This window comes from Micromys minutus (assembly GCF_963924665.1).
Source record: "Micromys minutus genome assembly, chromosome: 16".
Lineage (NCBI taxonomy): Eukaryota > Metazoa > Chordata > Mammalia > Rodentia > Muridae > Micromys > Micromys minutus.
In genome coordinates, this window is record NC_137985.1 from 15,556,304 (window position 1) to 15,581,677 (window position 25,374).

The 25,374-nt window shown below is 36.8% G+C and overlaps 1 protein-coding gene across 1 annotated transcript in view; it reads left to right on the forward strand.

Annotated features, from left to right (window-relative positions):
• Positions 1-13,897, forward strand: part of LOC308430883 (uncharacterized protein) — a gene marked incomplete at both ends in the record, with an annotated part of 38,167 nt that extends 24,270 nt beyond the window's left edge. Inside the window, one exon of the mRNA XM_080930160.1 lies at positions 12,955-13,897. Coding sequence (XP_080786286.1) covers positions 12,955-13,897 — 943 coding nt within the window. The remainder of the gene's footprint in view (positions 1-12,954) is intronic.
• Between the last annotated feature and the right edge of the window lie 11,477 nt (positions 13,898-25,374).

Here is a 25,374-nt window from a genome sequence, read left to right on the forward strand (position 1 = left end):
CCTAGCCATAAGGAAAATGCAAATCAAAATAACTCTAAGACTCCACCTCACAGCAGTCATAATGGCTAAAATCAAAACTTAGGTGACAGCAGATGCTGTTGAGGATGTGGAGAAAGATGAACACTATTCCACTATTGGTGCTATTTTAAACTGGTACAGTCACCCTGGAAATTAGTCTGACAGTTTCTCAGAAAATTGGACACAGTACTACCTGAAGATTCAGCTATACTGCTACTGGGAATATCCCATAAGTAGCTCCAACATCTAACAAGGACACATACTCAACCATGTTCCTAGCATCTCTATTTATAATAGCTAAAAGCAGGAAAGAACCCAGATGTCCTTCAACAGAGGAATGGATACAGAAATTGTGGTACATATACACCATGGAATACTACTCAGTTTTTTTTAATGACTTCATGAAATTCTTAGGCAAATGGGTGGAGTTGAAGCAATTCTCCAGAGTGAGGTAACCCAGTCACAAAAGTACATGTATGTTATGGACTCACTTATAAGCAGATACTATCCCAAAACTTTCAGAATACTCAAGAAACCATCCACAGAATATATGCTGCTCAAAGAGAAGAAAGGCAAGAAGGTGGATTCCCCAGTTCTTCTTAGAAGGAAGAACAAAACTTTAATGGGAGGAAATAAAGGGACAAATAGAGTATCACAACTGCAGAAAAGATCATCCAGGGACTGTGTTACCTTGGGATCCACCCTATATGCAACCAATAAACCCAAGCACTATTGCTGATGCCAGTTAGTGCTTACTGGCAAGAACTTGATATGGATGCCTCCTCAGAGGCTCTGCCAGAGCCATACTGATACAGAAGAGGATGCTTGCAGTTAATGATCAGACTGAATACCAGGACCCCAATGAAGGAAACAGAGAAAGGACTGAAGGAGCTGAAAGGGTCTGCAACCCCATGGGAAGAATAGAATTATCATCTAATCAAACCCATCACAGCTCCCAGGGACTAATACACCAACCAATGAGTTCGCATGTAGAAACCCATGGCCCCAGTTGCATATGCAGCAGAGGATAGCATTTTTTTTATATCAATGGGAGGAGATGTCTATGGTCCAGCAAAGGCTTATTTATCCAAATTAGGGGAATGCCAAGGTGCTGAGGTGGGAGAGGGTGGTTGGGAAAGAGAGTACCTTCCTATAGGCAATGGAAGGGAGAGAGGAGATAGGATTATGGAAAAGGGATAACATCTGAAATGTAAATGCAGAAACTATCCATTAAAAATAAAATTAAATTGCATTACCTTTAAAATACCAAAAAATCAAGCACAAACCTATTTGAAGATTTTAAAAGACCAAATAAGAATCATCCTAAGAAACAAAAGCAAAAGAAATGCAGAAATCCTTATACTTAAAAAAAGTATCTAAGACGTTTGTAAAAATGCCATAACTTATCAATATAAGACAAAGAAACTCCAAAAGTGTTGTGTTTATGTTATGTTGGCAATCTACTACTAAGCATCAGGTGTATCCTTATCAGTAGTTTGTTTGCCAAGTGACACTCTTTGACAAACTAAAGTTAGTTTTGCAAATAGTTGTCAGTTGGAGATAACTCCAGATAGTATATATGACTGGAGGACCTGTTCATGGTACCTCAGGATATCTGAGTTCCTATCACCACAAATGTGCTGTGTTAGAGGGGTTTTTTTTATTGGTGTACTCCATGACCTCTGACTAATAAAATCTCTTGGCCTTCTCTTCTGGAGGGTTCTCTGAACTCTGAGGGGAGAGATTTGATTGAGATATCCCATTCAGGAATGAATGCTCAAAGGTTTCTTACTGTTTTCTTGTTGCTTGCTGTGTTTCTTTTCATTTATTTCCACTTGATCTGTACAAAGCTTCTCTCTGATAGCTGAGCAAATCACTGATCTCTAAGTAAAACAGAATCAAAAATCATTAAGAATTATTTATTGATTATCATTAAGAATCATTTTGATACATTCTTTTAAAAAGTGTTAGTATGTAGTTTTGCTCATTTTTGGTAACTCAAGGAGTCTTGGTTATGGGTTACACCTCATGGAGTGAGCCTTACAGGTAATTAAATTTTTGCCTCACAGAGTTTGGACAACCATTATACTAGCATATCTTGCAGGATGAATACCATTTTATAATGAAGGTTTTATAGCTGGGTGGTCTTTATATTCTCATTTGGTGGCATGCACAATAGTTTACAGTACAGAGCAGACTAAGTTATAGGGGTATAGACTTCTATCTCTACTCTCTATGTTCAATGAGGTACGTAGACATAGTCTAAAACAATGGAGTCATGCCCTAAATTTTTGGCTAACAACTTATAGCCCAAGTAACAGCCTGGATTGTTTGGGAATTTCCATGGGAAACTTTTACCTATCAACTCAATTATATATAACCCACTGCCAGTACTGGAGGCTTCATTTAGTAAAAAAATAACTTCACTTCAGGCTCTGCATCCTCAGTTATTTGGAAATGTTATTTGTAGCACCTTCATATCAGTACATATTTGAGAAAACTTTTCTAAAAGTTTTATTTTTGTTATATTTCCATATAATCCTTCAGCTGACCCTCAATTTTAGCTGACTCACCCTGGGTCCCTCTCATACTCCATTTCCTACTTATCCTTGCTGGAATGAACCCTGTGATCTAGTACACCTTCATATCCTGCCATAATTCTATTTCTCCTGGCAAGGGAGATCTATTCTTGCCCTAGTTTTTGTTCTATACCTAACTATTGTGAGTCACCAGATCTAGGCTTTGTTATCCTTGGCTAAACTTGTAATATTCACGTGTAAGCAGCGAGATTATTATATTACTCTTTCTGTACTATCTCAGTCAAGATTATAATTTTTCTAGTTTCTTACATTTACCTGAGAATTTCATGATTTTGTTTTTAATGGGTGAGCGGTATGTCATTGTTTAATGTACCATATTTTGCTCATCTATTAACCTGTTTACATAGAACTAAGCTGTTTCCAGTTTCTAACTATTATTAGTAGACCAGAAATGAATATTGTACAGCAAAGTCCTTGTAGAAATATGATGTGTTCTTTGTATAGAATATGATCTTGATGTACTTCCATTCCCATCTTCCTAATGAACTACTACACTGATTTTTATAATATCTGCTCAAATGTGTACTTCAATTACCAATGGATGTGTGTTTGCCTCACTCAACATGCTTACCAGAATGAGCTGTCATTAATTTGTTCTTGGTGAGGATAAACATTCTGATAAGTGTAAGGTAAAATTTTAAGATAGTTTTCATTTGTATTTCACCAATGACTAAGTATGTTGAATTTTTTCTTAAGATCTTCTAAGCTATTTGTGTTTTCTCTTTTGAAAATGCTTGGTTTAGATATATATTTCATTTTAATGTGTTTTGGTTTTCTTATATGTCATTATTTTCATTTGTTTACTTATATCTTTGGGATATTATCATCCACTGAATGTGTAGCTTGTAGTTGTAAAATATATTTTTCTAGTCTGTAAGCTGCTGCTTTGTCTAAATAATGATATTCTCTACTTACAAATTTTCAGTTTCCTGAGATACCATTTATTAATTGTTGATCTTTGTGGATGTGCTAATGGTGTTCTGTTCAGAAAAGAATATATTTTCGGTCTCAGTGAGTATCCTACTTTATTTTTATGAGATTGAGCATATCTGCCCTTATGTTGAAGTCTCTGATACTTTTGGAATTTAGTTTTACAGGGTAATAAATATGTATCTATTTGTAGTCTCATAATACATCCTTCTAGTTTGATCAGCATCATTTGTTTTCTCTTAGCTTTCACCTTTCATTCTTTTCTTCTCCCAAATTATTAATAGCTAATATTTTATTTGATTTATCTTTATTTCCTCTAAGTTATAAATATAAGAGAAAATGCATGATGTTCCTTTCTGATGATTGCTCTTTTCATCAACATGGCCATTTCACATAGTATGGATTATTTCTTTCTTGATAGAAATATGATTATGCATGCCATGGTAGTTTGAATGAGAATGAACCCCTATACACTTATATGACTGAATACATGCTCCTTAGTACATTTTGAAATGAATGGCAGATGTCCCCTTACTAAAGAAGAGATGTCACTGTTGGTAGTTGTTGACTATTGAAAAAGACTCTACAATTTTAAGGCTCACTTTTGTAGCCTGGTTTTAGTGGGTCAAGATGTAAGTTCTCAACAACTGCTGCACCACTATACCTAACGGCAGGCATGCTCCCTCCTATTATGGACATGGACATTAACGTAATGAGACTATTCTCTCTGGAGTGCTGACAGAACTGAGAGCACAGTCAGACCACAACTTCTGCTCAAATTCCTGGCCACCTTTCTCTGTACCCAGATCCCGCTGGGAGAGATCTGGACTCCAGAAGTGCTGACAGTCTGAGAGCACAAGTGAGACCATCAATTCTGCTCCAGTTGCTGGAAGTGCGTTCCTTCAATCCTTGAAACTCCATAAGAACAACAATACCAACCAATCAGAGCTCCCAGGGACTAAACCACTATCCAAAGAGTACACATAGGTGGACCCATGGCTCCAGCAGCACATGTAGCAGAGGATGGCCTTGTTGGGCATCAATGAGAGGAAAGCCCTTGGCCTACTAAGGCTCGATGTCCCATTGTAGGGAAATGTCAGAATGAGGAAGCAGGAGACGGTGGGTAGGTGGTTGGGGGAGCACCCTCAGAGAAGTAGGGGGATGGGAGATGAGATAGGGGTTTATAGAGGGGAAATCAGGAAAGGGGCTAAGATTTGAAATGTAAATAAAATATACCCACTAAATAACAAGATCTACTGAAGCTGTAAACTATAAGTAAACTACTTAATCTATATTGTTGTGTTCATGATGTCTTACCATGGTGACAGAAAAGGAAATAATATAGAAGTCATTTATATATTTTATTTTTAATTATTTAACATCAAATTATGGTTATATTTTGTACCAAATGATATTATATACATACAAATATATGGTATTATAATTTACATACTAATTTATTATTTGATATATTATAATTTTATATTAATTAATTTTATTATATCTTTATAAATTTGAATATAGAAAAATTGAATAGGCTTTCTTAGTTTGTTTATATGCATTAAAATTAATTATATTATTAATATATTCTTCGGCACATATATTAGAGAATTTAGCATTTTCTTAACATAGTTAATTTTGTAAGTGTATAATTTATCAATATTTTTTGTTTAATATGTCATGATGCTGCAGGTACTACTTGCCTAAATTGAGAAGCACATTTTCAGGATATAATATACTGGTAACTTTCTATTCCAGGTAACCTGGACAAGAGCATCCTGCAGGCTGATGGACTAATTGGGTTTGGGGATTATAAATAAGTGTTACATGATGAAGAAATATCTTAATAATGTCTATTTTATAAAACCAGTGTTACAGGTTATTAACCCAGCTTGAAGAACTGTTTTTTTCATGATAATTTAACCAGTAACGTTTTTAAATGTTTTGTGTATCTGCATTGTCTTAGACCCATTTTAAAGGTTGTATTAACTCACGAGCTAGGGTCTTTTCTAACTAATGGCTACCTCAGAACACACTGGCTGAATGTTGGGGCCCCTGACAGTGACATGTTTACTTCTGCTATAACAAGCTTTGCAATGGTTCTTCGTGTTTCTAGTAGTCTGTCACTGTCCTCCTTTAAAGGGAGACTCTGTTCACATGTATGGGTGGGGCTCTCTTGTTTTTAGGGTGGTAAATGTTTTTCCCTTTCCCCTTAAAGTTAGTGCCTGTGAGGGTGTGTGGTTTAGTGATGTTTAACTAGGATGTTTCATGTAGTTGTGGGTGAGAGTGTTGTTTGGTTGTGTTTTAATGGATCTTGTTTTATACAGTCCATTAGCTCTCTCATACCTGGTCAGCCAAAAAGAGAAGAAGCTTTAATTTTTATGTAACAATAGAATACACAACTCACTTGGGTATTTTTGGGTCTTTGTTTGGTTGGTTGTTTTGTTTTGTTTTGTTTAAGAAAAGTGAATGCATACTTTTCTAAATGGAATTCACACAGGCATGTTGCCTTATTATTTAGTAACAAATATGTTATCCCTTTCCCCTCTTTTTGGGCTTTTCCTTTTAAACCTTAAATGTCACTGTTGCCAGCCACAGGCGTGACAGTCAATGAGCAGGTAAAGAGTCAGTGGAAAAGCGTTCCAAGTCTCCTCTGAGCTAACAGACTTTTGAACGCACCTCTGTGGATCAGAGAAGGCTGTGGGGAGGTTGCGGTCAGCTACTATGGTCTTGAAACAAAGCCAATGTCTCCTTAGACTTTAAACGTGTTTCTATGCAGCTTATTTTATTTTTGTTTCATCAAATAAACACAGGAGTTTTCTATGAAATATATATAATTTTTAATTACATCCCAATTGAGGATGAAACATACTGAGATTTATTTTGATTGTCTTTATAAAATAAAAATTAAATTCATTATTATTTTAAGTACCCTCTGTTGTACATACCGCCCATTCATTTATTGTACTTATATGCATGGAACCATGACGTTGGGCTGGCTTGAGGGGCATGACCCATGGGACTACTTCAATGTCTGATACCTTGATGCACTAGTCTGGCAGGAAAGCATTCAGGCTGTTTGTATTTTTCTGAATGTGCCCTTGGAAGTCAAACAAGCATGGAACCTTGAAAGGACAATAGATATTAGACATTAATCTTGAATACTCTGAATAGTTCACAAATATCATTGCATTATGCCAACTACAAATGCACTGATCCTGGCAACTGCCACTATACTCTTTTTGAGAACGGTATAAGAATTCAGATTCCCTTAATAAAATTGCCACACCTAAAAGTTTTTCTATGCACACTCCAGCCAGGTTGGTTTTATTCTTTCAAGGTGGATCAAGTGACATAGACCTGGTATGGAAATGTTGGCACTCACATGTGGTTTACTATGATTTCAAAGTTTTCTATATGAAGCCATTTTTGTGTTCAAATTTCTTGTCTTAAGAGTCTCAATACATTATTATTCTAAGGGCTTCTTTTTGCTGGGGAGTTAGCAAAGTTTCTCATGTATCATAAGAAGACTGCATCATTTACTTTTTTTTTTAATTTTTACTGGACATTCTCTGTATTTACATTTCAAATATTATTGCCCCTCCTCCACCCCCCTTCCCTCTCCCCCTCTACCTCTTTCTATGAATGTTATTTAATTTTCAATCTCTGCAGTAACAAAGTACCTGACAAGATGAAACTTAATGCAGAAATAGTTTCATTTCATGGTTCAAGTTCATAGTCCATCTCAGAGAAAAAGTTTGCCTTTGGGATGAAGAAGCTGTAGATCATATCAAATCTTCATACAGATAACAGAAAGTGATTAAGAAGTGGATCTTGTCTACAAAAGTTCAGTGTCTACCGACTGACCCACTTCCATCAAGACCTAATCAATACCAACAGCTGTAAAGCTAGCTTAGCTCTCAAACACTTCAACCTATGGTGGGCATTATACATTCCAACCACAACATACCACCAGTCATGGAATCTCATGTTCCAAAGGGATTCAGTATTTTTTTCTGAAATTTCTATAGTTTAAAATACCAGAAATGTTTGAGAGATATAGAGGGGAATTTTTTTAACACAAGAAAGAACTAAAACAACATTGAATGAATATGTCAGGAAAAGTATATAAAGTTTAATGTTTTCTCTTTTATACAGACACTTAAAACTAGGTCATAGAAAATTAAAATAAACTGTTGAGATGATAAGAGACTCAAGCAAATAAAGTTAAAAATATAGAAATAAGCAGGATCATGTTGTAAACTGATGTATGTAACTATTCACATTTCACAATTAATTTCTCATTAATTCATGTAATTAATATATATAAATAAAATTTAAATAAATACACACTTACAATTTATATAATGCAACTATTTTTGAATATTTAAATCTGAAAATTATCAATGTACTGAATACTAAATGTCTCTGTGAGATGCTAATGTTGTATTATCTTAAACATATTTATGCTTACATTAGAGATACCAATGAATATGGAATATGCATTCATATACCAAATAGAAAAGATGGCTTAAGTAAACCTACTGATGAAGGTGTAATGGGATGTTTGAATTTACTAAAATTTAAGTGTGTTGTATTTCCCACGTCTATAAAATAAAGGCACCAAAAATATAATGAAAAGTAAATAGGTCCTCTTGGGTCAGGACACCCGACATTATGAATTTCTCCCATCTACATTGTTGGTCTTCAAGGACCTACACTCCTGGGATCCTACTGAATTTAATATTTATTATCTAAAAGGAAGCTCTGGTTATTAAACTATCAGGGATCTAGAGACGATAAGAATCACCCAGTGAAATATTTGCTTAAAATCACAGCAAGTTCAGAAAACAATAGCTTCATCTTCATCTAGATACTGCTCTTTCTTCAGTCATAGATACTGCCTGATTCTGTCTTGTACATGCAAGGGCTGAGTACTATCATACTGGGTAGCATACTGAAGATTAATTTTCTTAAAAATTTCCAAGGTATGTAGAGTGCTGTATTTAATGATTTGAAATGATGGTTAGTCTTTTACCACAGATTTATTACAGGAAAACAGTGGAGAAATGTTATGTGAAAAGCATTTAGAGCCATGTCTCAGGTGAGTACCCTGTCATTTCATTGATACATTGTCATTATCACTGTTGCAAATATTCGGTTTGTTGTTGTTGTTGTTTGTTGTTGTTCATTCTGCTAGATATCTATTACCTGTCTTTAGAACATCCAGAAATATTTTCTTCTAAAAAGAAATATGATCCTCATATATTATGACTTGCTTAAACATATTTTTAATTTTATTAACTTTGATAAAAAGCCAAATTTTTGTATGTTAGCTTTCAGGGACTTTTATAGAAAAATAAAATGTACTGGGCAGATTATTCACAGTCTTTTTCTAACAGTCCTAGATTGTTAAATATGTTTAACAATGGGGTCAACTAAGTCTATATCCAAAATATTTTGCAACTGTATGTAGTTGGATATGTCTGTTATATATATTTATATGTCCTTTCTCTGTATGTAATATTGTAATTTTGCATATTATATGATCATATTGTATGTTGCATAAGATCATGAATTGTTGGTCAGATATTAAACCAGTTCTCTTTACAATTGAATTTACATGTAATGAATGAAATATGAAACAAAAAAACATGAAACATGACTTTGCTTCAAACAATCACAGCATTCTGATTCTTTGTGATGCCTTGGATTTATCTTTGTAAGGATATGTGAGTGATATGAACAGAGAGCAGGAAATGCAGAAAGACTCCAATGCCATCTTTAAACTCCCAGTTTTATTTTAGCTTGGAAAACATGTTAAACAAGAATCACAGAAAGGTGATATTCAAGCAAATTTACTTAGTTTGTAAAAACATTTGGCATGTAGTTGTAATAATAATAAAATTTGCATAAAGGCTAAACATGTAGTGTAGGCATGTATAATTCTAGTACAACAATTAGAAGACAGAAGTTAAGTAATAGAAATGCTGCACATAAATTCTTGGTACAGATATTCTACCATAATTTATCATAAAAACATAAAAACACTTTACCCTAAGATATAGACATAGAAACTGATATTCAAGGCTTTCCTCTGCTCTTTAAAAATGTGTCATATAATACACATGAAATTCCCCACTTCATGGGATCAGAAGTATGAAAACATCCATAATAGCTGGAGGCAGTGTTTAGCAAGAATATGGCACCTTTCAGTGGTAAAGAAAGTGGGTCAGTGATGACATTGAAATTGTATAGCTAACTGACATTTTAATTAGATATTTCCTTGATTTACATTTCAAATGTTATCCACTTTCCTGGTTTCCCTTCTAAAATTTACCTATCCCATCCTCCATAACTCTGTTTCTAAGAGTCTGCTTACCCAACCAACAACCCACCCTGGCAATAACCTGCACTGGGATATCAAGCTTTCACAAAACCAAGGGTCTCTCCTCCAACTGATGTCCTAAAAGGCCATTGTCTGCCACATATTCAATGGAAACCATGGGTCCCTCCATGTAAGACTGGCCTTTATTTGTATTCCAACTGGTGAATACCTGGGCTCTTTTTTAATTTTCTTTTTTTTATTTTTTTGAACTTCATATAGTAGGTGAGTTGTTTCTGGAGTGTTCAGAGCTTTCTGGGGTTAGTATCTAATTATGAGTGACTGCATATTATGTCTGTTCTTTTGTGACTGGGTTATCTCACTCAGGATGATATTCTCTGGATGCATCCATTTTCTTAAGAATGTCATAAAGTCATTGTTTCTGATAGCTTGTAGTACTCCATTGTGTAAATATACCACAATTTATATATTCATTCATCTATTGAGGGACATCTGGGCTCTTTCCAGCTTCTGGCTATTATAAATAGAGCTGCTATGAATATTGTGGTGCATGTGTCTTTGTTGTATGCTGGAGCTTCTCTGAGGTATATGCCCAGAAGTGGAACACCTGGGTCTTCAGGTGTCCAATTTTCTGAGGAATTGCCAGAATGATTTCCAGAATGGTTGTACCAGTTTACAACCTCACCAACATTGGAGAAGTGTTTCTCTTTCTCTACATCCTCACCACCGTCTGCTGTAATCTGAATTTTTGATTTTAGTTATTCTGACTGGTGTGAGGTGGAATATCAGGGTTGTTTTGATTTGCATTTCTCTGATGGCTAATGATGTTGAGCACTTCTTTAAATGCTTCTCATCCATTCGATATTCCTCAATTGAGAACATTTTGTTTAGCTCTGTACCCCATTTTTTAATATGGTTGTTTGATTCTCTGGTGTCTAGCTTCTTGAGTTGTTTGTATACCTTGGATATTAGGCCTCTATCTGATGTGGGGTTGGTAAAGATGTTTTTCCACTCTGTTGCCATATGTTTTTTTTTTTCTTGACAGTGTCCTTAACCTTACAGAAATGTTGCAATCTCATTAAGTCCCATTTGTCAATATTTGATCTTAAAGCACAAGCCATTGGTGTTCTGTTCAGGAAATTTTCTCCTGTGCCTATGTGTTGTAAAGTTCTCCCTAATTTCTCTTCTAATAATTTCAGTGTACCTGGTTTAATGTGGAGACCTTTGATCCACTTGCACTTGAGCTTTGTACAAGGAGATAAGAAAGGGTCTATTTTCATTCTTCAGCATGCTGAGTACCAGTTGGTCCAACACCATTTGTTGAGACACTGTACTTTTTCCATTGAATGTTTACAGCTCCTTTGTCAAAAATCAAGTGACCATATATGTGAGGGCTCATTTCTGGATCTTATATTCTATTCCATTGATCCATGTGCCTATCTCAGTCCCAGTACCATGCAGTTTTTAGCACAATTTCCTTGTAATATAGCTTGAGGTCAGAGATAGTGATTCCTGTAGATGTTTTCTTGTTGTTGAGGATGTATCTCACTATTCTAGGTCTTTTGTTATTCCAGATGAAATTGCACATTGCTCTTTCCAACTCAATGAAGAACAGGGTTAGAATTTTGATGGGGATTGCATTGAATCTGTAGATTGCTTTTGGTAAGATGGCCATTTTTACAATGTTGATCCTTCTATTCCATGAGTATGGGAGATCATTTTATTTTCTGAGATCTTCCTAGATTTCCATCTTTAGAGATTTAAAGTTCTTGTCATACAGGTCCTTCACTTACTTAGTTAGAGTCATACGAAGGTACTTCATATTTTTTGTGACTGTTGTGAAGGGTATCTTTCCCCTAATTTTTATCTCGGCATGTTTGGCCTTTGAGTAGAGGAAGGCTACTGATTTGTTTAAATAATGTTATATCTAGCCACTTTGCTGAACTTGTTTATTAGCTGTAGAAGTACTCTGGTGGAATTTTTGGGGTCACTTAAGTACACTATCATGTCATCAGCAAACAGTGATGTTTTTACTTCTTCCTTTCCTATTTGTATCACTTTGATTTCCTTTTCCGTCTAATTGCTCTGCCCAGGACTTCCAGTACTATGCTGAATAGGTAGGGGGAGAGTGGGCAGCCTTGTGGAGTCCCTGATTTTAGTGGGATTGCTTCAAGTTTCCAACCATTACACTTGATATTGGCTGTTGGTTTTATGTATATTGCTTTTATTATGTTTAGGTATGGGCCTTGGATTCCTGTTGTTTCCAAGACTTATAACATGAAGGGGTGTTGAATTTTGTCAAATCCTTTCTCATTATTTAGTGAGATGATCATGTGTTTTTTTCCTTTGAGTTTGTTTATATAGTGGATTATGTTGATGGATTTCTGTATCTCAAACCATCCCTGCATTCCAGGGATGAAGCCTACTTCATCATGGTGGATGATCGTTTTGATGTGTTCTTGGATTCGGTTTGCAAGGATTTTGTTTAGTATTTTTGCATCAAAGTTCATAAGTGAGATTGGTCTGAAGTTCTCTTTCCTTGTAGTGTCTTTGTGTATTTTAGGAATGAGGGTTATGCTAGCCTCAAAAAAATGAGTTAGGTATTGTTCCACCAGAATCTATTTTGAGGAATAGTTTGGAGAATCTTGGGTATACCTGGGCTCTTATAAAGAGGTACAAATCTTGACCACATAGATTGTCCTGGTTAAACTCAGTGGGTAACAAAAACAAAGATAAAAACATGAGAGTAGAATAGGATTTGGTAGGAAAGAGGATGGGTGACATGATCTCAGGAAGATATGATGGAGTTGTTGTAATAAGAATTCATTATACATGTGTATCAGATTATCAAAAAGAAAATTTATCTATGAATAGAAAATATATAAAATAATATTGAGGCATCTGATAAAATTTTAACTATTTTTATCAAATGGCATTCAGTAAGAAAACAGTGACTGACATTTTTTTTTTTTATATTTTTAGCATGGTAAAAAGTGATACTGATTTTTTTATTTAGATTTGATTGCTAACATTTTCATTTTGTTACATTTTCTCCTAAAGATTGACAAGAAATATGCAACCCCAGAACCATACATTTGTGTTACAGTTCCTTCTTCTTGGATTTACAGATGATGCAGAACTTCAGTCTCTCGTCTTCAGTCTCTTCCTATTAATATACTTAGTCACTGTCCTTGGAAACCTGCTCATAATTCTAGGTATAGCCTTTGAGTCCCACCTCCATACTCCCATGTACTTTTTCCTCTCCAATTTGTCCTTTAATGATATTGGTTTAAGCACAACCACAGTCATCAAGATGCTGACTAACATCCAAGCAAATGACCAGAGCATCACATACACCGGCTGCCTCACACAGCTCTTCTTTGTACTTACTTTTGCATACTTTGAAAATTTTCTCCTTACAGTGATGGCCTATGATCGATATACAGCTATTTGTCAACCATTACAGTATAATATCATTATGAATCCTAAGTTATGTGTTCTACTCTCACTAATGTCTATGTTCATTAGTATTATGGATTCCCTGATGCACACTCTCATGGTACAGCGGCTATCCTTCTGCAGAGATCTGGAAATCCCTCACTTCTTCTGTGAACTTGATCAGGTCATCAAACTTTCCTGTTCTGATACCCTCATTGATAACATTGTGCTCTTTTTGGCAACTTGCATATTTGGTGGAGTTCCTCTTTGTGGAATTATTTATTCTTATTATCATATTGTGTCCACAGTCTTGAAGATAGCATCATTGGAGGGAAAGTACAAAGCCTTCTCTACTTGTGGGACTCACTTGTCAGTGGTTTCCTTATTTTATGGGGCAGGTTCTATGGTATATATCAGCTCTGCAGTAAGTGCTTCACCAGGAAAATCTGCAGTGGCTTCAGTGATGTACTCTGTGCTTCCTCAAATGATGAACCCTTTTATCTACAGTTTAAGGAACAATGACATGAAAGTTGCCATAAAAAATCTTTTAAGCAGGACAAATTAATTTGAATAATGTGTATATTGCTTACTATTTACAATCCTAGAATTAGTCAAAATATGTAGTGTCTTAGTGTTTTACTGCGATGAACAGACACTATGACCAAGGCAAGTCTTATAAAGGACAACATGTAGTTAGATTTGGCACACAGATTCAATGGTTCAGTCCAGTGTCATCAAGGTAGGTAAAAGGCAGCATCCAGGAAGGCATGGTGCAGGAGGAGCTGAGAGTTCTACATCTTCATCTGAAAGTTGCTAGCAGAATACTCAGTTCCAGGCAGCTAGAATGAGAGACTCATAACCCACACCCACAGTAACACACCTGCTCGAAAAGAGTCATACCTTCCAATCCTGACAATCCCTGGGCAAACAATCACAACTAGATTTCTGGTAAAGTACAGTATCTGAAACTTCTGTTGCTATAAGATTATAAAAGTTTGCTTCAATAATTTGTACTGAATCCTGGTGTTTTTTATGTGTCAATGTCTGTGAAACTTAAAACAAGACTTTATTTCTTTAAGAATATTATCATTCTTCAGGATTTGTGAAAGAATAAAAATTAAAAAACAAAACGCCAAATCCAAAACTAGCATGTTACTATTGGATATTCACAGTAAATGTAAAACAATAGAAATATGAATGTAGAAAATATTTTTCAAAACAGTATACTGACTTGTAAAAGACTATATGAACTGGCAGATTATTCCACATGCAAAGGAACCTACCTCTAAACCTGAGGAAAACACTCCAATCTCTGTAACCATAGTAGTGAAAGGAAAGAACTGACTCTGGCAAGATACAATTCATGAACTATAAGCATATTATGATCGTGTGTGTATCAACTACATACATGCATGTATTCATACATGTACAGAAAAATATGTAATAAAATCATTAAAAATAGTGATTGATCTTGGCCATTCTGGTTCAGATAAAATGAAATCTCACAGTAGTTTTAATTTTTCTTTTCCTGAAGATGAAGGATGTATAACCGTTTTCTTCCATTTCTCAGCCAATTGTGTTTCATCTCTTGAGAATTCTCTGCACTTCATTTTTTAACTACTTGTATTATTTACACTCCAGTCATTAACGCCTTCCCTTTCAGTCTGCCGTCTAACACTTCATCATCCCATTGCTTCTCTCAGTTTCCAAGAGTATGTACCCACCCAAACCACTACCAAACAAGGCTCTTGAGGGTTAGGCACAATTTCTCTCACTGAGGTCAGACCAGGTGGTTGTCTGCTGTATTTGTATCAGGGGCCTCTGACTAGCTACTTCATTGGTGACTCAGTATCTGAGAGATCTCAGGGGTCCAGGTGAGTTGAGACTGCTGGTCTTCTTAATGAGTTGCCTTCCGTCTTAGCTTCTCCTAACTTTGCCCTAAGTCAATTCCATGGGTCCTGACCTCAGTTCATTGGTTGGGTGTAAATATCTGCCTCTGTCTCAATCACCTGCTTGCTAGGCCTTTCTGAGGACAGCCATGCTAAGCTCCTGTCTGTAATCTCACCATACTATGGGTAATAGTACCAGACCTTGGACCCTCTGCATGCGATGTATCCCAATTTGGGCTTATCACTTGATCTACTTTCCCTCAGTCTCTTCTCTATTTTTGTCTCTGAAGTTATGTTAGGCAGAGACAATTCAGGGTCAGAATTTTTGACTGTGGGATGGGCCATCCATCTACTCGATGCCCAGTCTTTCTATGGGAGGTGGACTCTACAAGTTCCCTCTTTCCACTGTAGAGCATTGTGTCAAAGGTACACCCCATCTGAGTTCTGTAAGCCTTTGATCTCCCAAGTCTCTGGTACATTCTAAAGGGTCCCCCCAACTCCCACACATAAGGTTGCATAATTTCATTCTGCTGGCTTTTAGGGCTTTGATCCAGTTTCCAGACCCCCAATACCTGATCATATCCCTCTTTTTGCCTCCCCCTTCCCGCTCCCAACCAAATCTCTGTCTCTCTGTGTCTCTGTGTCTCTGTGTCTCAGTGTGTCTCTGTGTGTCTCTCTCTCTCTCTCTCTCTCTCTCTCTCTCTCTCTCTCTCTCTCTCTCTCTCTCTCTCTACCCTGTGATCGCTTTCTTCTCCTTCCCATGTGGGATTGGAACATCATCCCAACATGAGCATGGGAAAGCTTCATCCTCTTATTCAATTTCCTTCTTCAGAAACATGAAGTTTTTGCCATACAGATCTTTCACTTGCTTGGTTAATGTCACACCAAGGTATGTTATATTCTTTGTGACTATTTTTTTCTCATACTGTTTGTCCTTTTAGTAAAGGAAAGCTACTGATTTGTTTGAGTTAATTTTCTATCCAGCTACTTTGCTCAAGTTGTTTACCAGCTGTAAAAGTTCTTTGGTGGAATTTTTAAAGTCAAATAAGTATATATGATACCATCTGCAAATAATGATATTTTGACTTCTTCCTTTCCAATTTGTATCCCTTTGACCTCTTTTCGCTGTCTGATGGCTCTGGCAAGTTCTTCCAGTACTAAATTATATAGGAAAAGAGAGAGTGGGCAGCCTTGTCCAGTCCCTGATTTTAGTGGGATTGCTTCAAGCTTCTCACCATTTAGTTTAATGTTGTTTACTGGTGTGCTGTATAATGCTTTTACTATGTTCAAGGATGAGGCTTGAATTTCTGACCTTTCCAAGACTTTAAACATGAAGGGGTGTTGAATTTTGTCAAATGCTTTCTCAGCATCTAGTGAAATGATCATGCCATTTTTTTTCCCCTTGAGTTTGTTTATATAGTGGATGGGCAGTGACTTGGCTCTCATCACTCTTTGAGCATGCGCCCAGTTTTTTTAAAGGGAGGAGCCAGGCTGCCGCAACAAAAGTCAGCGCCATCTAGTGGTGGAAAATGTTGTCTCGGCTCTCCACATGAATCCAGTCTCATAGTCTGTCTTTTTATTGGAGAATTGAGTCCATTTATGTTAAAAGATATTAAAGAATAATGATTGTTGTTTTTTGCTGTTTTTCTTGTTAGAAGTAGAGTTATGTTTGTGTGTTTTTCCTCTTTGTTTTTAATTGCAAGATTAGTTTCTTGATCTTCCTGGGGTGAAGTTCATCTTTTTGTGATGGAGTTTTCCACCTATTATTCTTTGTAGTACTGGATTTGTGAACAGATATTCTGTACGTTTGCTTTTGTCCTGGGATATCTTGGTTTCTCCATCTATGGTAATTGAGAGTTTTGCTAGATATAGTAACCTGGGCTGTCATTTGTGTTCTCTTAGGGTCTGTATGACGTCAGTCCAGGATCTTGAAAAGACTGGTGTAATTCTTACCAGTCTGCCTTTATATGTTACCTGTCTTTTTTCCCTTACTGCTGTTAGTGTTCTTTCTTTGTTTTGAACATTTGTTTTTTTTTTGGCTATTGTGTATCAGGAAGAATTTCTTTTCTGGTCCAATCTATTTAAAGTTCTATAGGCTTTTTGTATGTTAGTGGTTATCTCTTTCTTTAAGTTAAGGAAGTTTTCTTCTATAATTTTGTTGAAGATGTTTCTGGCCCTTTTAGTTGGGAGTCTTTGCTCTCTTTTATACCTATTATCCTTAGGTTTAGTCCTCTCATTGTGTCCTGAAATTTCTGGATGTTGTGTCAATGATTTTTATGGTATCTTCTCCTGAGAATCTCTTTCATCTCTTGTATCTGTTGGTGATGCTTGCATCTGTGACTCCTAATGTCTTTCCTATATTTTCCAACTTCATGGTTGTCTCCTTTTGTGACTTCTTCATTGTTCTTATTTCTGTTTTTATCTGTATGTTTGGATTTTCCTTTAGCTCTTTGAGTGAATTTTGTGTTTCCTCTTTAAGGGCTTCAACTTGTTTGCCTATGTTCTCCTGACTTTCCTATACTTGTTTAAGTGTGTTATGTGCTTCTTAAAAATTTTCATTATCATGAAGTTTGATTTTAGGTCTAAACCTTGTTTTTCTGGTGATTTGGGATATCCACTATTTCTCTTGTTGGGAGAACTGGGTTCTGATGTTGCCATTTCTTAGATTCTTGTGCTTGCCTTTTGCCATCTTGATATTGGTAATTCTTGGTGATCTTCTTGTCTCTTACTGGACCTTTTCTCTCCTGAGGGTCTCTTTAAGAAGTTTGTTCCCGGGTGCTTGACTCTCCAAAGACAGTGCCCAGTCCTGATGCAACTGGGCTAGCTCTGACCTTGTGCAGAAAGTGTCTGTTTCCAGGCAGCACTGCCCCCTACACCCTGAGAGTTCCAGACCTCCTTTCCCAGGATAGACAGTGGGGAGGGAATGTAGACTCACACTTCTGCTCAGGAGTGAGAGTCCTCCTGAGGCTTTTCAGAGTGTCCACCAACCTGTGGGCAGGCCACCAGTCCTGATCGGTGTTCGGCTCTCTCTGGACAGTCTGAGAGCTCTGATGGCAATGGGCCAGCACTAGCTCTGGGTGCAGATGGAGGGCAGTGGGCTCCATAGGGAGACTGCTCTTGTGTCTTCCCTTGAAGCTCAGTTCTCTGTGGGCAGGTCACCAGTCCTGATGTCAGTGTGCATGATCTGTCTGTGGCTCTGGGCAGAGATGAATGCTGGACCAGTTCAATCCCAGACTACACTGTGATCCCTGAACCCTGAGAGCTCCTGGAGTTTCTTCCCAGACAGTCAGTGAAGAGAGAGCTTGGACTCACCCATGAGCTCAGTACAGAGAGCACTCCTGTGTCTCTCTTGGGCACTCAGTTCTCTGGAGGCAGGCTACCAATCCCGGTATCAGTTGCCTGATCTGTCTGGGGCTCTAGGCCAAGATGAATCACAAGATTTTATTAAAGGTGTAATAATGGAAATAGAAGCACACTGAGTCAATGTGAAGGTGCATATGTAAATTGTAGCACATTGTACGGTGAAAAGAGAATTGTAAATTCAAGAATACCTAGGAATACATATCAAAATATGATGTTTTTTTTTTTTTAAATCTTATCATCATACCAATTTGCAACTAATAGTCAATGGAGATTGTTGTGCCAGGAAGTGTCCATGAAACCCAAAGACCACCAAGGAGTCAATTCAGATGCAATTACATTTGTGCTTCTTTATTGAAGCTCCAGCTTGGACCACATCACTATCTGTGACACAGCAGAATGGGTGGGGCAGCCCTAAGCTTGGATTCAGGTAAGCACTTATAGAGACAAAAGGGAATTTCCAGCCTGGCACACATAAAATTAGGGTAAGGGGAGGGGGAGTGCATTATGGCCTATAACATGATTGGCTGGTACTGGGACCTAAACCATGAACTTAATTTCTGCTTTTTTCTGGATTGATGGTTGTTAGGAAGTCAAGTGCCAGGGGCAGTTTTGTAACCTGTGGATACAGATTTGTTGGGGGAGAAACCTGGAAACCTGTGCTAGACACAGTATTGTTGAAGGAGTAGTCTGGAAACTGGTGCTAGGTACTGGCCTGTTAGTTAATTTGAGTTCAACTTTTGGACAGCGTTTTAAAGATAAAATCTGAACCCAAAAGTTTAGGTCTCTCACATTAAGGTACAAACAGTGTTACCTAAAAATGTACAAGATTATAGTAGAAGTGATTCACATTGATTAGCTAATGCTGGTTGCATCAATATAAAATATATTTATAAAAATAATTACTCCTTTGGAGAGAGTGAACTAGGAGAAGAGGTGGGCTGCAATTAGTTGTAAATGAATAAATGAACATTAAAAAAAAATCACATACTAGCAACTCAACAACACACCAAACCTCCCAGAACAAAAAGAATCAAGCACACACACACACAAAAAAGGTATAGACATCAAGATATAAACAACCTTAAGGCTGAAACCAATAAAATAGTAACACAAATAACAATTTCTTAAAAATTTTGAAAAAAATTACACTCAACTTCATATGGGAAAACAAAATACCAAGGATAGCTAAAAACAATCCTGTAGTATAAAAAAAATGTCTGGCATTTCTCAAATTCACCATACGTGATTTCAAGATTTACTACAGAGATACATAAATAAAACCCCATTTTATTGGCATAGAAACAACCATGTTGATCAAACTAATTGAAAGAAAAGATGCAGATGTATATCTATGTACTAATAGACATCAGATTTTTGACAAATAATCTAATATTATACAATGGGAATAAAAGTATCTTCACACATGTATAAGAATGCAAATAGATCCATAACTATCACCCTACAAAAAACACAAGAGAGTCAAAAGCTTCAACATAAAACAAGATACAATCCCAGGGATCAAGTAATGGTCCAGTATATGGAAATTAATTAATGTATCCACTATATAAATGAACTCAAAGGGAAAAAAAACGCATGATCATCTTATTAGATGCTGAGAAAGCCTTTGACAAAATACAACATACATTCATGATAAACATACTGGAGAGAACAGAAATTCAAGGTCCACAGCTAAATATAATAAAAGCAATGTACAGCGAGCCAATAGCCAACATAGTCTCACTAAAATCAGGGACAAGACAAAGCTGTCCACTCTCTCATTATCTATTCAATAAAGTACATGAAGTTCTAGCAGAAGAAATGAGACAACAACAACAAAAATAGAGATCAAAGATATATCAATTAGAAAGGAGGAAATCAAGATATCACTATTTGTACATGATATGATAGTATACATGACAAAAAACTCTACTAGGGAACCCCTACAGCTGATAAACAATTTAGCAGAGTGGCTGGATACAAAATAAATTCAAACAAATCAGTAGCTTTGCTTTACATAAAGGATAAATGGACATAGAAAGAAATTAGGACAACTACACACTTTATAATAGTCACAGATTATATGAAATAACTTGGTATGATACTAACCAAGCAAGTAAAAGTTCTGTATGACAACAAATTAAAGTCTTTGAAAAAAGAAATTGACAAAGATCTTAGAAAATGGAAAGATATTTCACATTCATGGATCAGCAGGATTAACATAGTAAAAATGGCCATCATACCAAAATCAATATACAGATGCAATGCAATTTCCATTAAATTACAACACAATTCTTCACAGAGATAGAAAGTGCAATTCTCAAATTTATCTGGAATAACAAAAACACAGAATAGCAAAAACTATTCTCAACAATAAAAGAAATTCTGGGAAAATTACCATCCCTGACTTCAACTCTACTACAGAGCAATAGTGAGAAAAATGACATGGTACTGGCACAAAGACATACAGGTTGATCAAGAGAATAGAATTTAGGACCTAGAAATGAAACCACGCACATTTGTTCACTTGATGTTTGACAAAGGAGTCAAAGCCATAAAGTGAAAAAGAGACAGCATTTTAAACACACAATGATGGTTCAACAGGAAATCAGAATGTAGAAGAATGAAAATTGAGCCATCCTTATCTCTTTGTACAAAGCTCAAGTCCAGTTGTATCAAGAAACTTTACATAAAACCAGGTACAATGAATCTAATAGAAGAAATAGTGGAAAAGAACCTCAAATGCATTGGTGCAAGGGAAATTTTTCTGAACAGAACACCAGTGGTTTATGAACTAAGATCAAGAATTAACAAATGGGACTTAATAAAACTGAAGGACTTCTGTAGGGCAAAGGACATTGTCAATAGGACAAATGGCAACCAATGGATTGGGAAAAGATCTTTACCAATCCTACATCCAATGGAGGGTTAACCATCAAAATATACAAAGAACTCAAGAAGTTAGACTCCAGCTAACCAAATAATACTATTAAAATAGGGTACAGAGTTAAACAGAGAATTGTCAACTGAGGAATTTCAAATGGCTGAGAAGCACTTAAAAATTCACAGTGCATGGGAGACCAGATGCTGCTGGGACCTCTAGAGTGTTGATTTTACTAGGTTGCTGGGAATGTGAGTAGAGTTCAGTGGCAGAGAGCTCAAGAGGGAGGCCGCCTTGCCAGAGAGCACCTGGGAATAGTGTGTCATGGTGTCATGCTGGAAACTGGGTACTGTGATGACTATACCCTGCTGAAGCCATATGGCTCAAGGGTGTTGAACATCGCTTTTTAAACTTTCAGCCAATCTTCTCCCCTGTTTTTTGATTTTTCTGTTTAGATCTGTATCACACTTTAATTGGGTATGTAAATTGTTTTCTTGCTATCCAGAATTATTTTAGTTTTATTTTCTTATATATTTCATATATGGGTCCACTATTGGATGTTTAAACAGCTAAACAGTTTCCCATTAGGTAGGTTTTTTTTTTACTTTCTTCAAATTATGTTACTTTGTGATACAGAAGCTTTTCAGTTTCAGGAAGTTCATTTATTACTCTTTCTTACTGCTGAAATTAGTGTGTTCATAAGTCTTCTTTTGATCAATAAGGTCAAGAGTGTTCTCCACTTTCTCTTCTTTCAGAGTCAGTGTATCAGGCCTTATATTAAAATCTTTAGTCTATTTGGAGTCCAGTTTTATGCATGGTTATATGTTTGGATCTATTTGGCTTTTTTTACATACAAGCAGCAAGATGGACCAGCATCATCTGTTTAAGATGTGTCTTTTTTCCAGTGTGTATTTCTTTCTTCCTTATAAAAATAATCAGGTGTCCATAGTATTGTGAACTTAAGTCTGGGTCTTCAGTTACATCTATTAATGTGGCTGGTTTTGTGCCAGTTTCATGCTCCTTTCATTGCTATGGCTCTGTAATATAATTGGAGATTACTGATCGTGATACTAGCAGCTCTTTTTTACCATTCAGGGTTGTTTTACCTATAATACATTTTTTCATGTGTTTTTAAATAATGCTGAAAATTGTCCTTTCAAACTTTGTGAAGAAGTTTGCTTGAAATTTGGTGGGAATTTTATACTGAATCTAAAGTTTGCTTTGGACAGGAGGGTTATTTTTACACAGTTGTGTCCCTTACTTTCCTTGTTGTTGTAACAACACAAATTGCAAGAAGTAGCATACAATGAAAGAGTTATGTGACCTTATAGCTTGAGAGGATACACCCCATTCTTGTTGGGAACTCCTGGCAGCAGGGGGCTAAAGCAGCTTGTCATATTGCATCTGCTGTTAAGAAGCAGTGAGCAAATAAACTGGAATCAGACTTTCAGTCTTCAAGACCCACCCACTCTAGATACTCTATCATAGCTGCATTTCTTCAAGGTTACACATATTTCCTGTGTTGATCAACTATATAAGCTTGTGGCTACCATTTTACCTTCAAACAACAATTGGGTTACAGCAAGAGTTTACTACTGCTGGTCTCAGATACTACCTGATGACATATTTTGGCTCTCAGTGTGGTAGATGCTAGTGTGAAATAAACATTTTCAAGGCAAATGAGTAATGCTTTATGACTTATTGAATGCAGGTTGACAAGTAGAACTATAAAAATGTTGACTGCTATTATCTGAAACCTCCCTACTGCCAAAAAAGGAAAAAAAAAAAAAAAAAAGTTTCAAATGTACACTGACTTTGACTTTGGAGATTCCTCAATCTTTAATAACATCATAATTTTTCAGCTTGGGATCATGGTCCATGCTGGGAGAATATGTTGATAATACGGAGATACTCTGGCTATGAGAGCTTCATAACTTCATGTGAAGTTCGAATACTAAGAAAAGTCAAATTACTCTGGGCAATTTTTAGTATCATTTCATTGTCCAGCCCTGTATTAGGCTGAACAACTTTTTATGAAATATTCTAACATATATTACTAAGAGATTAATAATATCAAGCAATCCTAAAACTAAGATAGCAACACAGGCACACAGCAGTTTTATTATCCTGCTTTACTGCAAGATATTAATCTATCACCCATCATATTTATTAAACATCTTGATATTTCATTTTCTTCATTATGCAACTAATAATATCCAGTGAGCACAGCTCTGTGGTAAAAATGTGTCTTTTTGCACACCCTCAGTTGGTGTATCTAGGACCTGGTCATTGGAATTAGTTTCAGAACAAATTTATCTGTGGCAAGAAGTTTTATGTTGACACTGATTTTTTAGATGAAGAAGTTGATAAAGCTGCTATATATTAGGTTATTTTGGGTACGTTTTCAGCAAGTTGATATGTGTATAAAATATGTAAGTAAGGCAGTCTGGCTTTGGGGATAGAAACATGGGTTATACATGGAGCATAGTGATTGCCTACAGAATATTTAAAGCAGAAAGAGTCACTGTTAAGAGGATGCCGATTTTAGAAAAAAGAACAAGCTGAGGACAGGCCCATAAAATGCTGTGATGTGACTAGAAATTGGAAAACTACTCCTCACATGCATAGTCTATTTGATCATCTTTATCAAGGCCGGTAAACTTAGAAACTACATTTCCCATAAACCATTTCGACAGTAATTCTTATTTAGAATCAGTCAATTGGTTTCGCGAGAGTTCCCAGTTCACCAAGAATTCAGGACCCAATAAAGCTATCAAACTCCATTTCCCAAGATGCACTCCGAGAAGGTTTCACATTATAAATGGCTAATGAAGTTTCGCGAGATTTGGAAGGCAGACGTGAAATAGAAGCCATTACTCTCAGGTTACTATTTTCCTAAGACACGTGTGTGAAAGGATGGTTGGGGGGTTTCCAGTGTTGGTCAGGACCTTTCTGTTCCCCGAAGAGTTCTGAAGTGTTCTGGGCCTTTAAATGAACCTCTAGTTTTTCCGCCTTAGCTGCGGTGACTTTGGCTTTCTGGATTCCACCCTCAGTCTGGTAAGCACATGCTCCATCACTAAACCCGTTAGCTCCAGGAAGCAGAGGGCAGTGGCAGAGATGAGGACACAGGAAACCTTAGAAGGCGTGCCTTTTGGTTCCCATAACTGGCGATGGAGGAGAACTTGGATTGGAACATTTCATACGGGACAAAGGGAGGTTCTGCTGACCTGGTTTTAAAATAGAACAGGGTGTTTGTTCATTCGTGACGGAACGACAGGGATTGCTCTTAGTATGTGTTTTCTTACTAAATCTAGTGTTGATATGTGGACTTTTTTTTTTTTTAATGAGATATTCTCTGTATTCACGTTTCAGATGTTATCCCCTTTCCCCAAATATCATCTCGCCCTTCCCCTCCCATTGCCTCCATGAAGGTGCTCCCTCGCCCAACCATACTCTCCCATCTCAGCGCTTTGGCGTTCTCCTACACTGGGAAAACGAGCCTTCGCTGGACCAATGCCTCTCCTCCCATTGATGCCAGAGATGGTGTCCTCTGCTACATGTGCACCAGGAGTCATGGGTCTCCATGCCCATGCGAACACATTGGTTGGTGTTTTAATCCCTGGGAGCTGTGGTGGGTTTGGTTAGATTTGGTTCTTCCCATGGGGTTGCAGACCCTTTCAGCTCCTTCAGTCCTTTCTCTAGCTCCTTCATTGGATTCCCTATGTTCAGTGGAATGTTAGCTGCAAGCATCCTTCTCTGTATCAGTATGACTCTGGCAGAGCCTCTGAGGAAGCATCCATATCAGTCTCCTGCCAGTAAGCACTACTTGGGATCAGCAATAGTGCAGGGGTTTAGTACCTGCACATGGAAAGGTGAGGCAGTCTCTGGATGATCTTTTCTCCAATCCTTGCT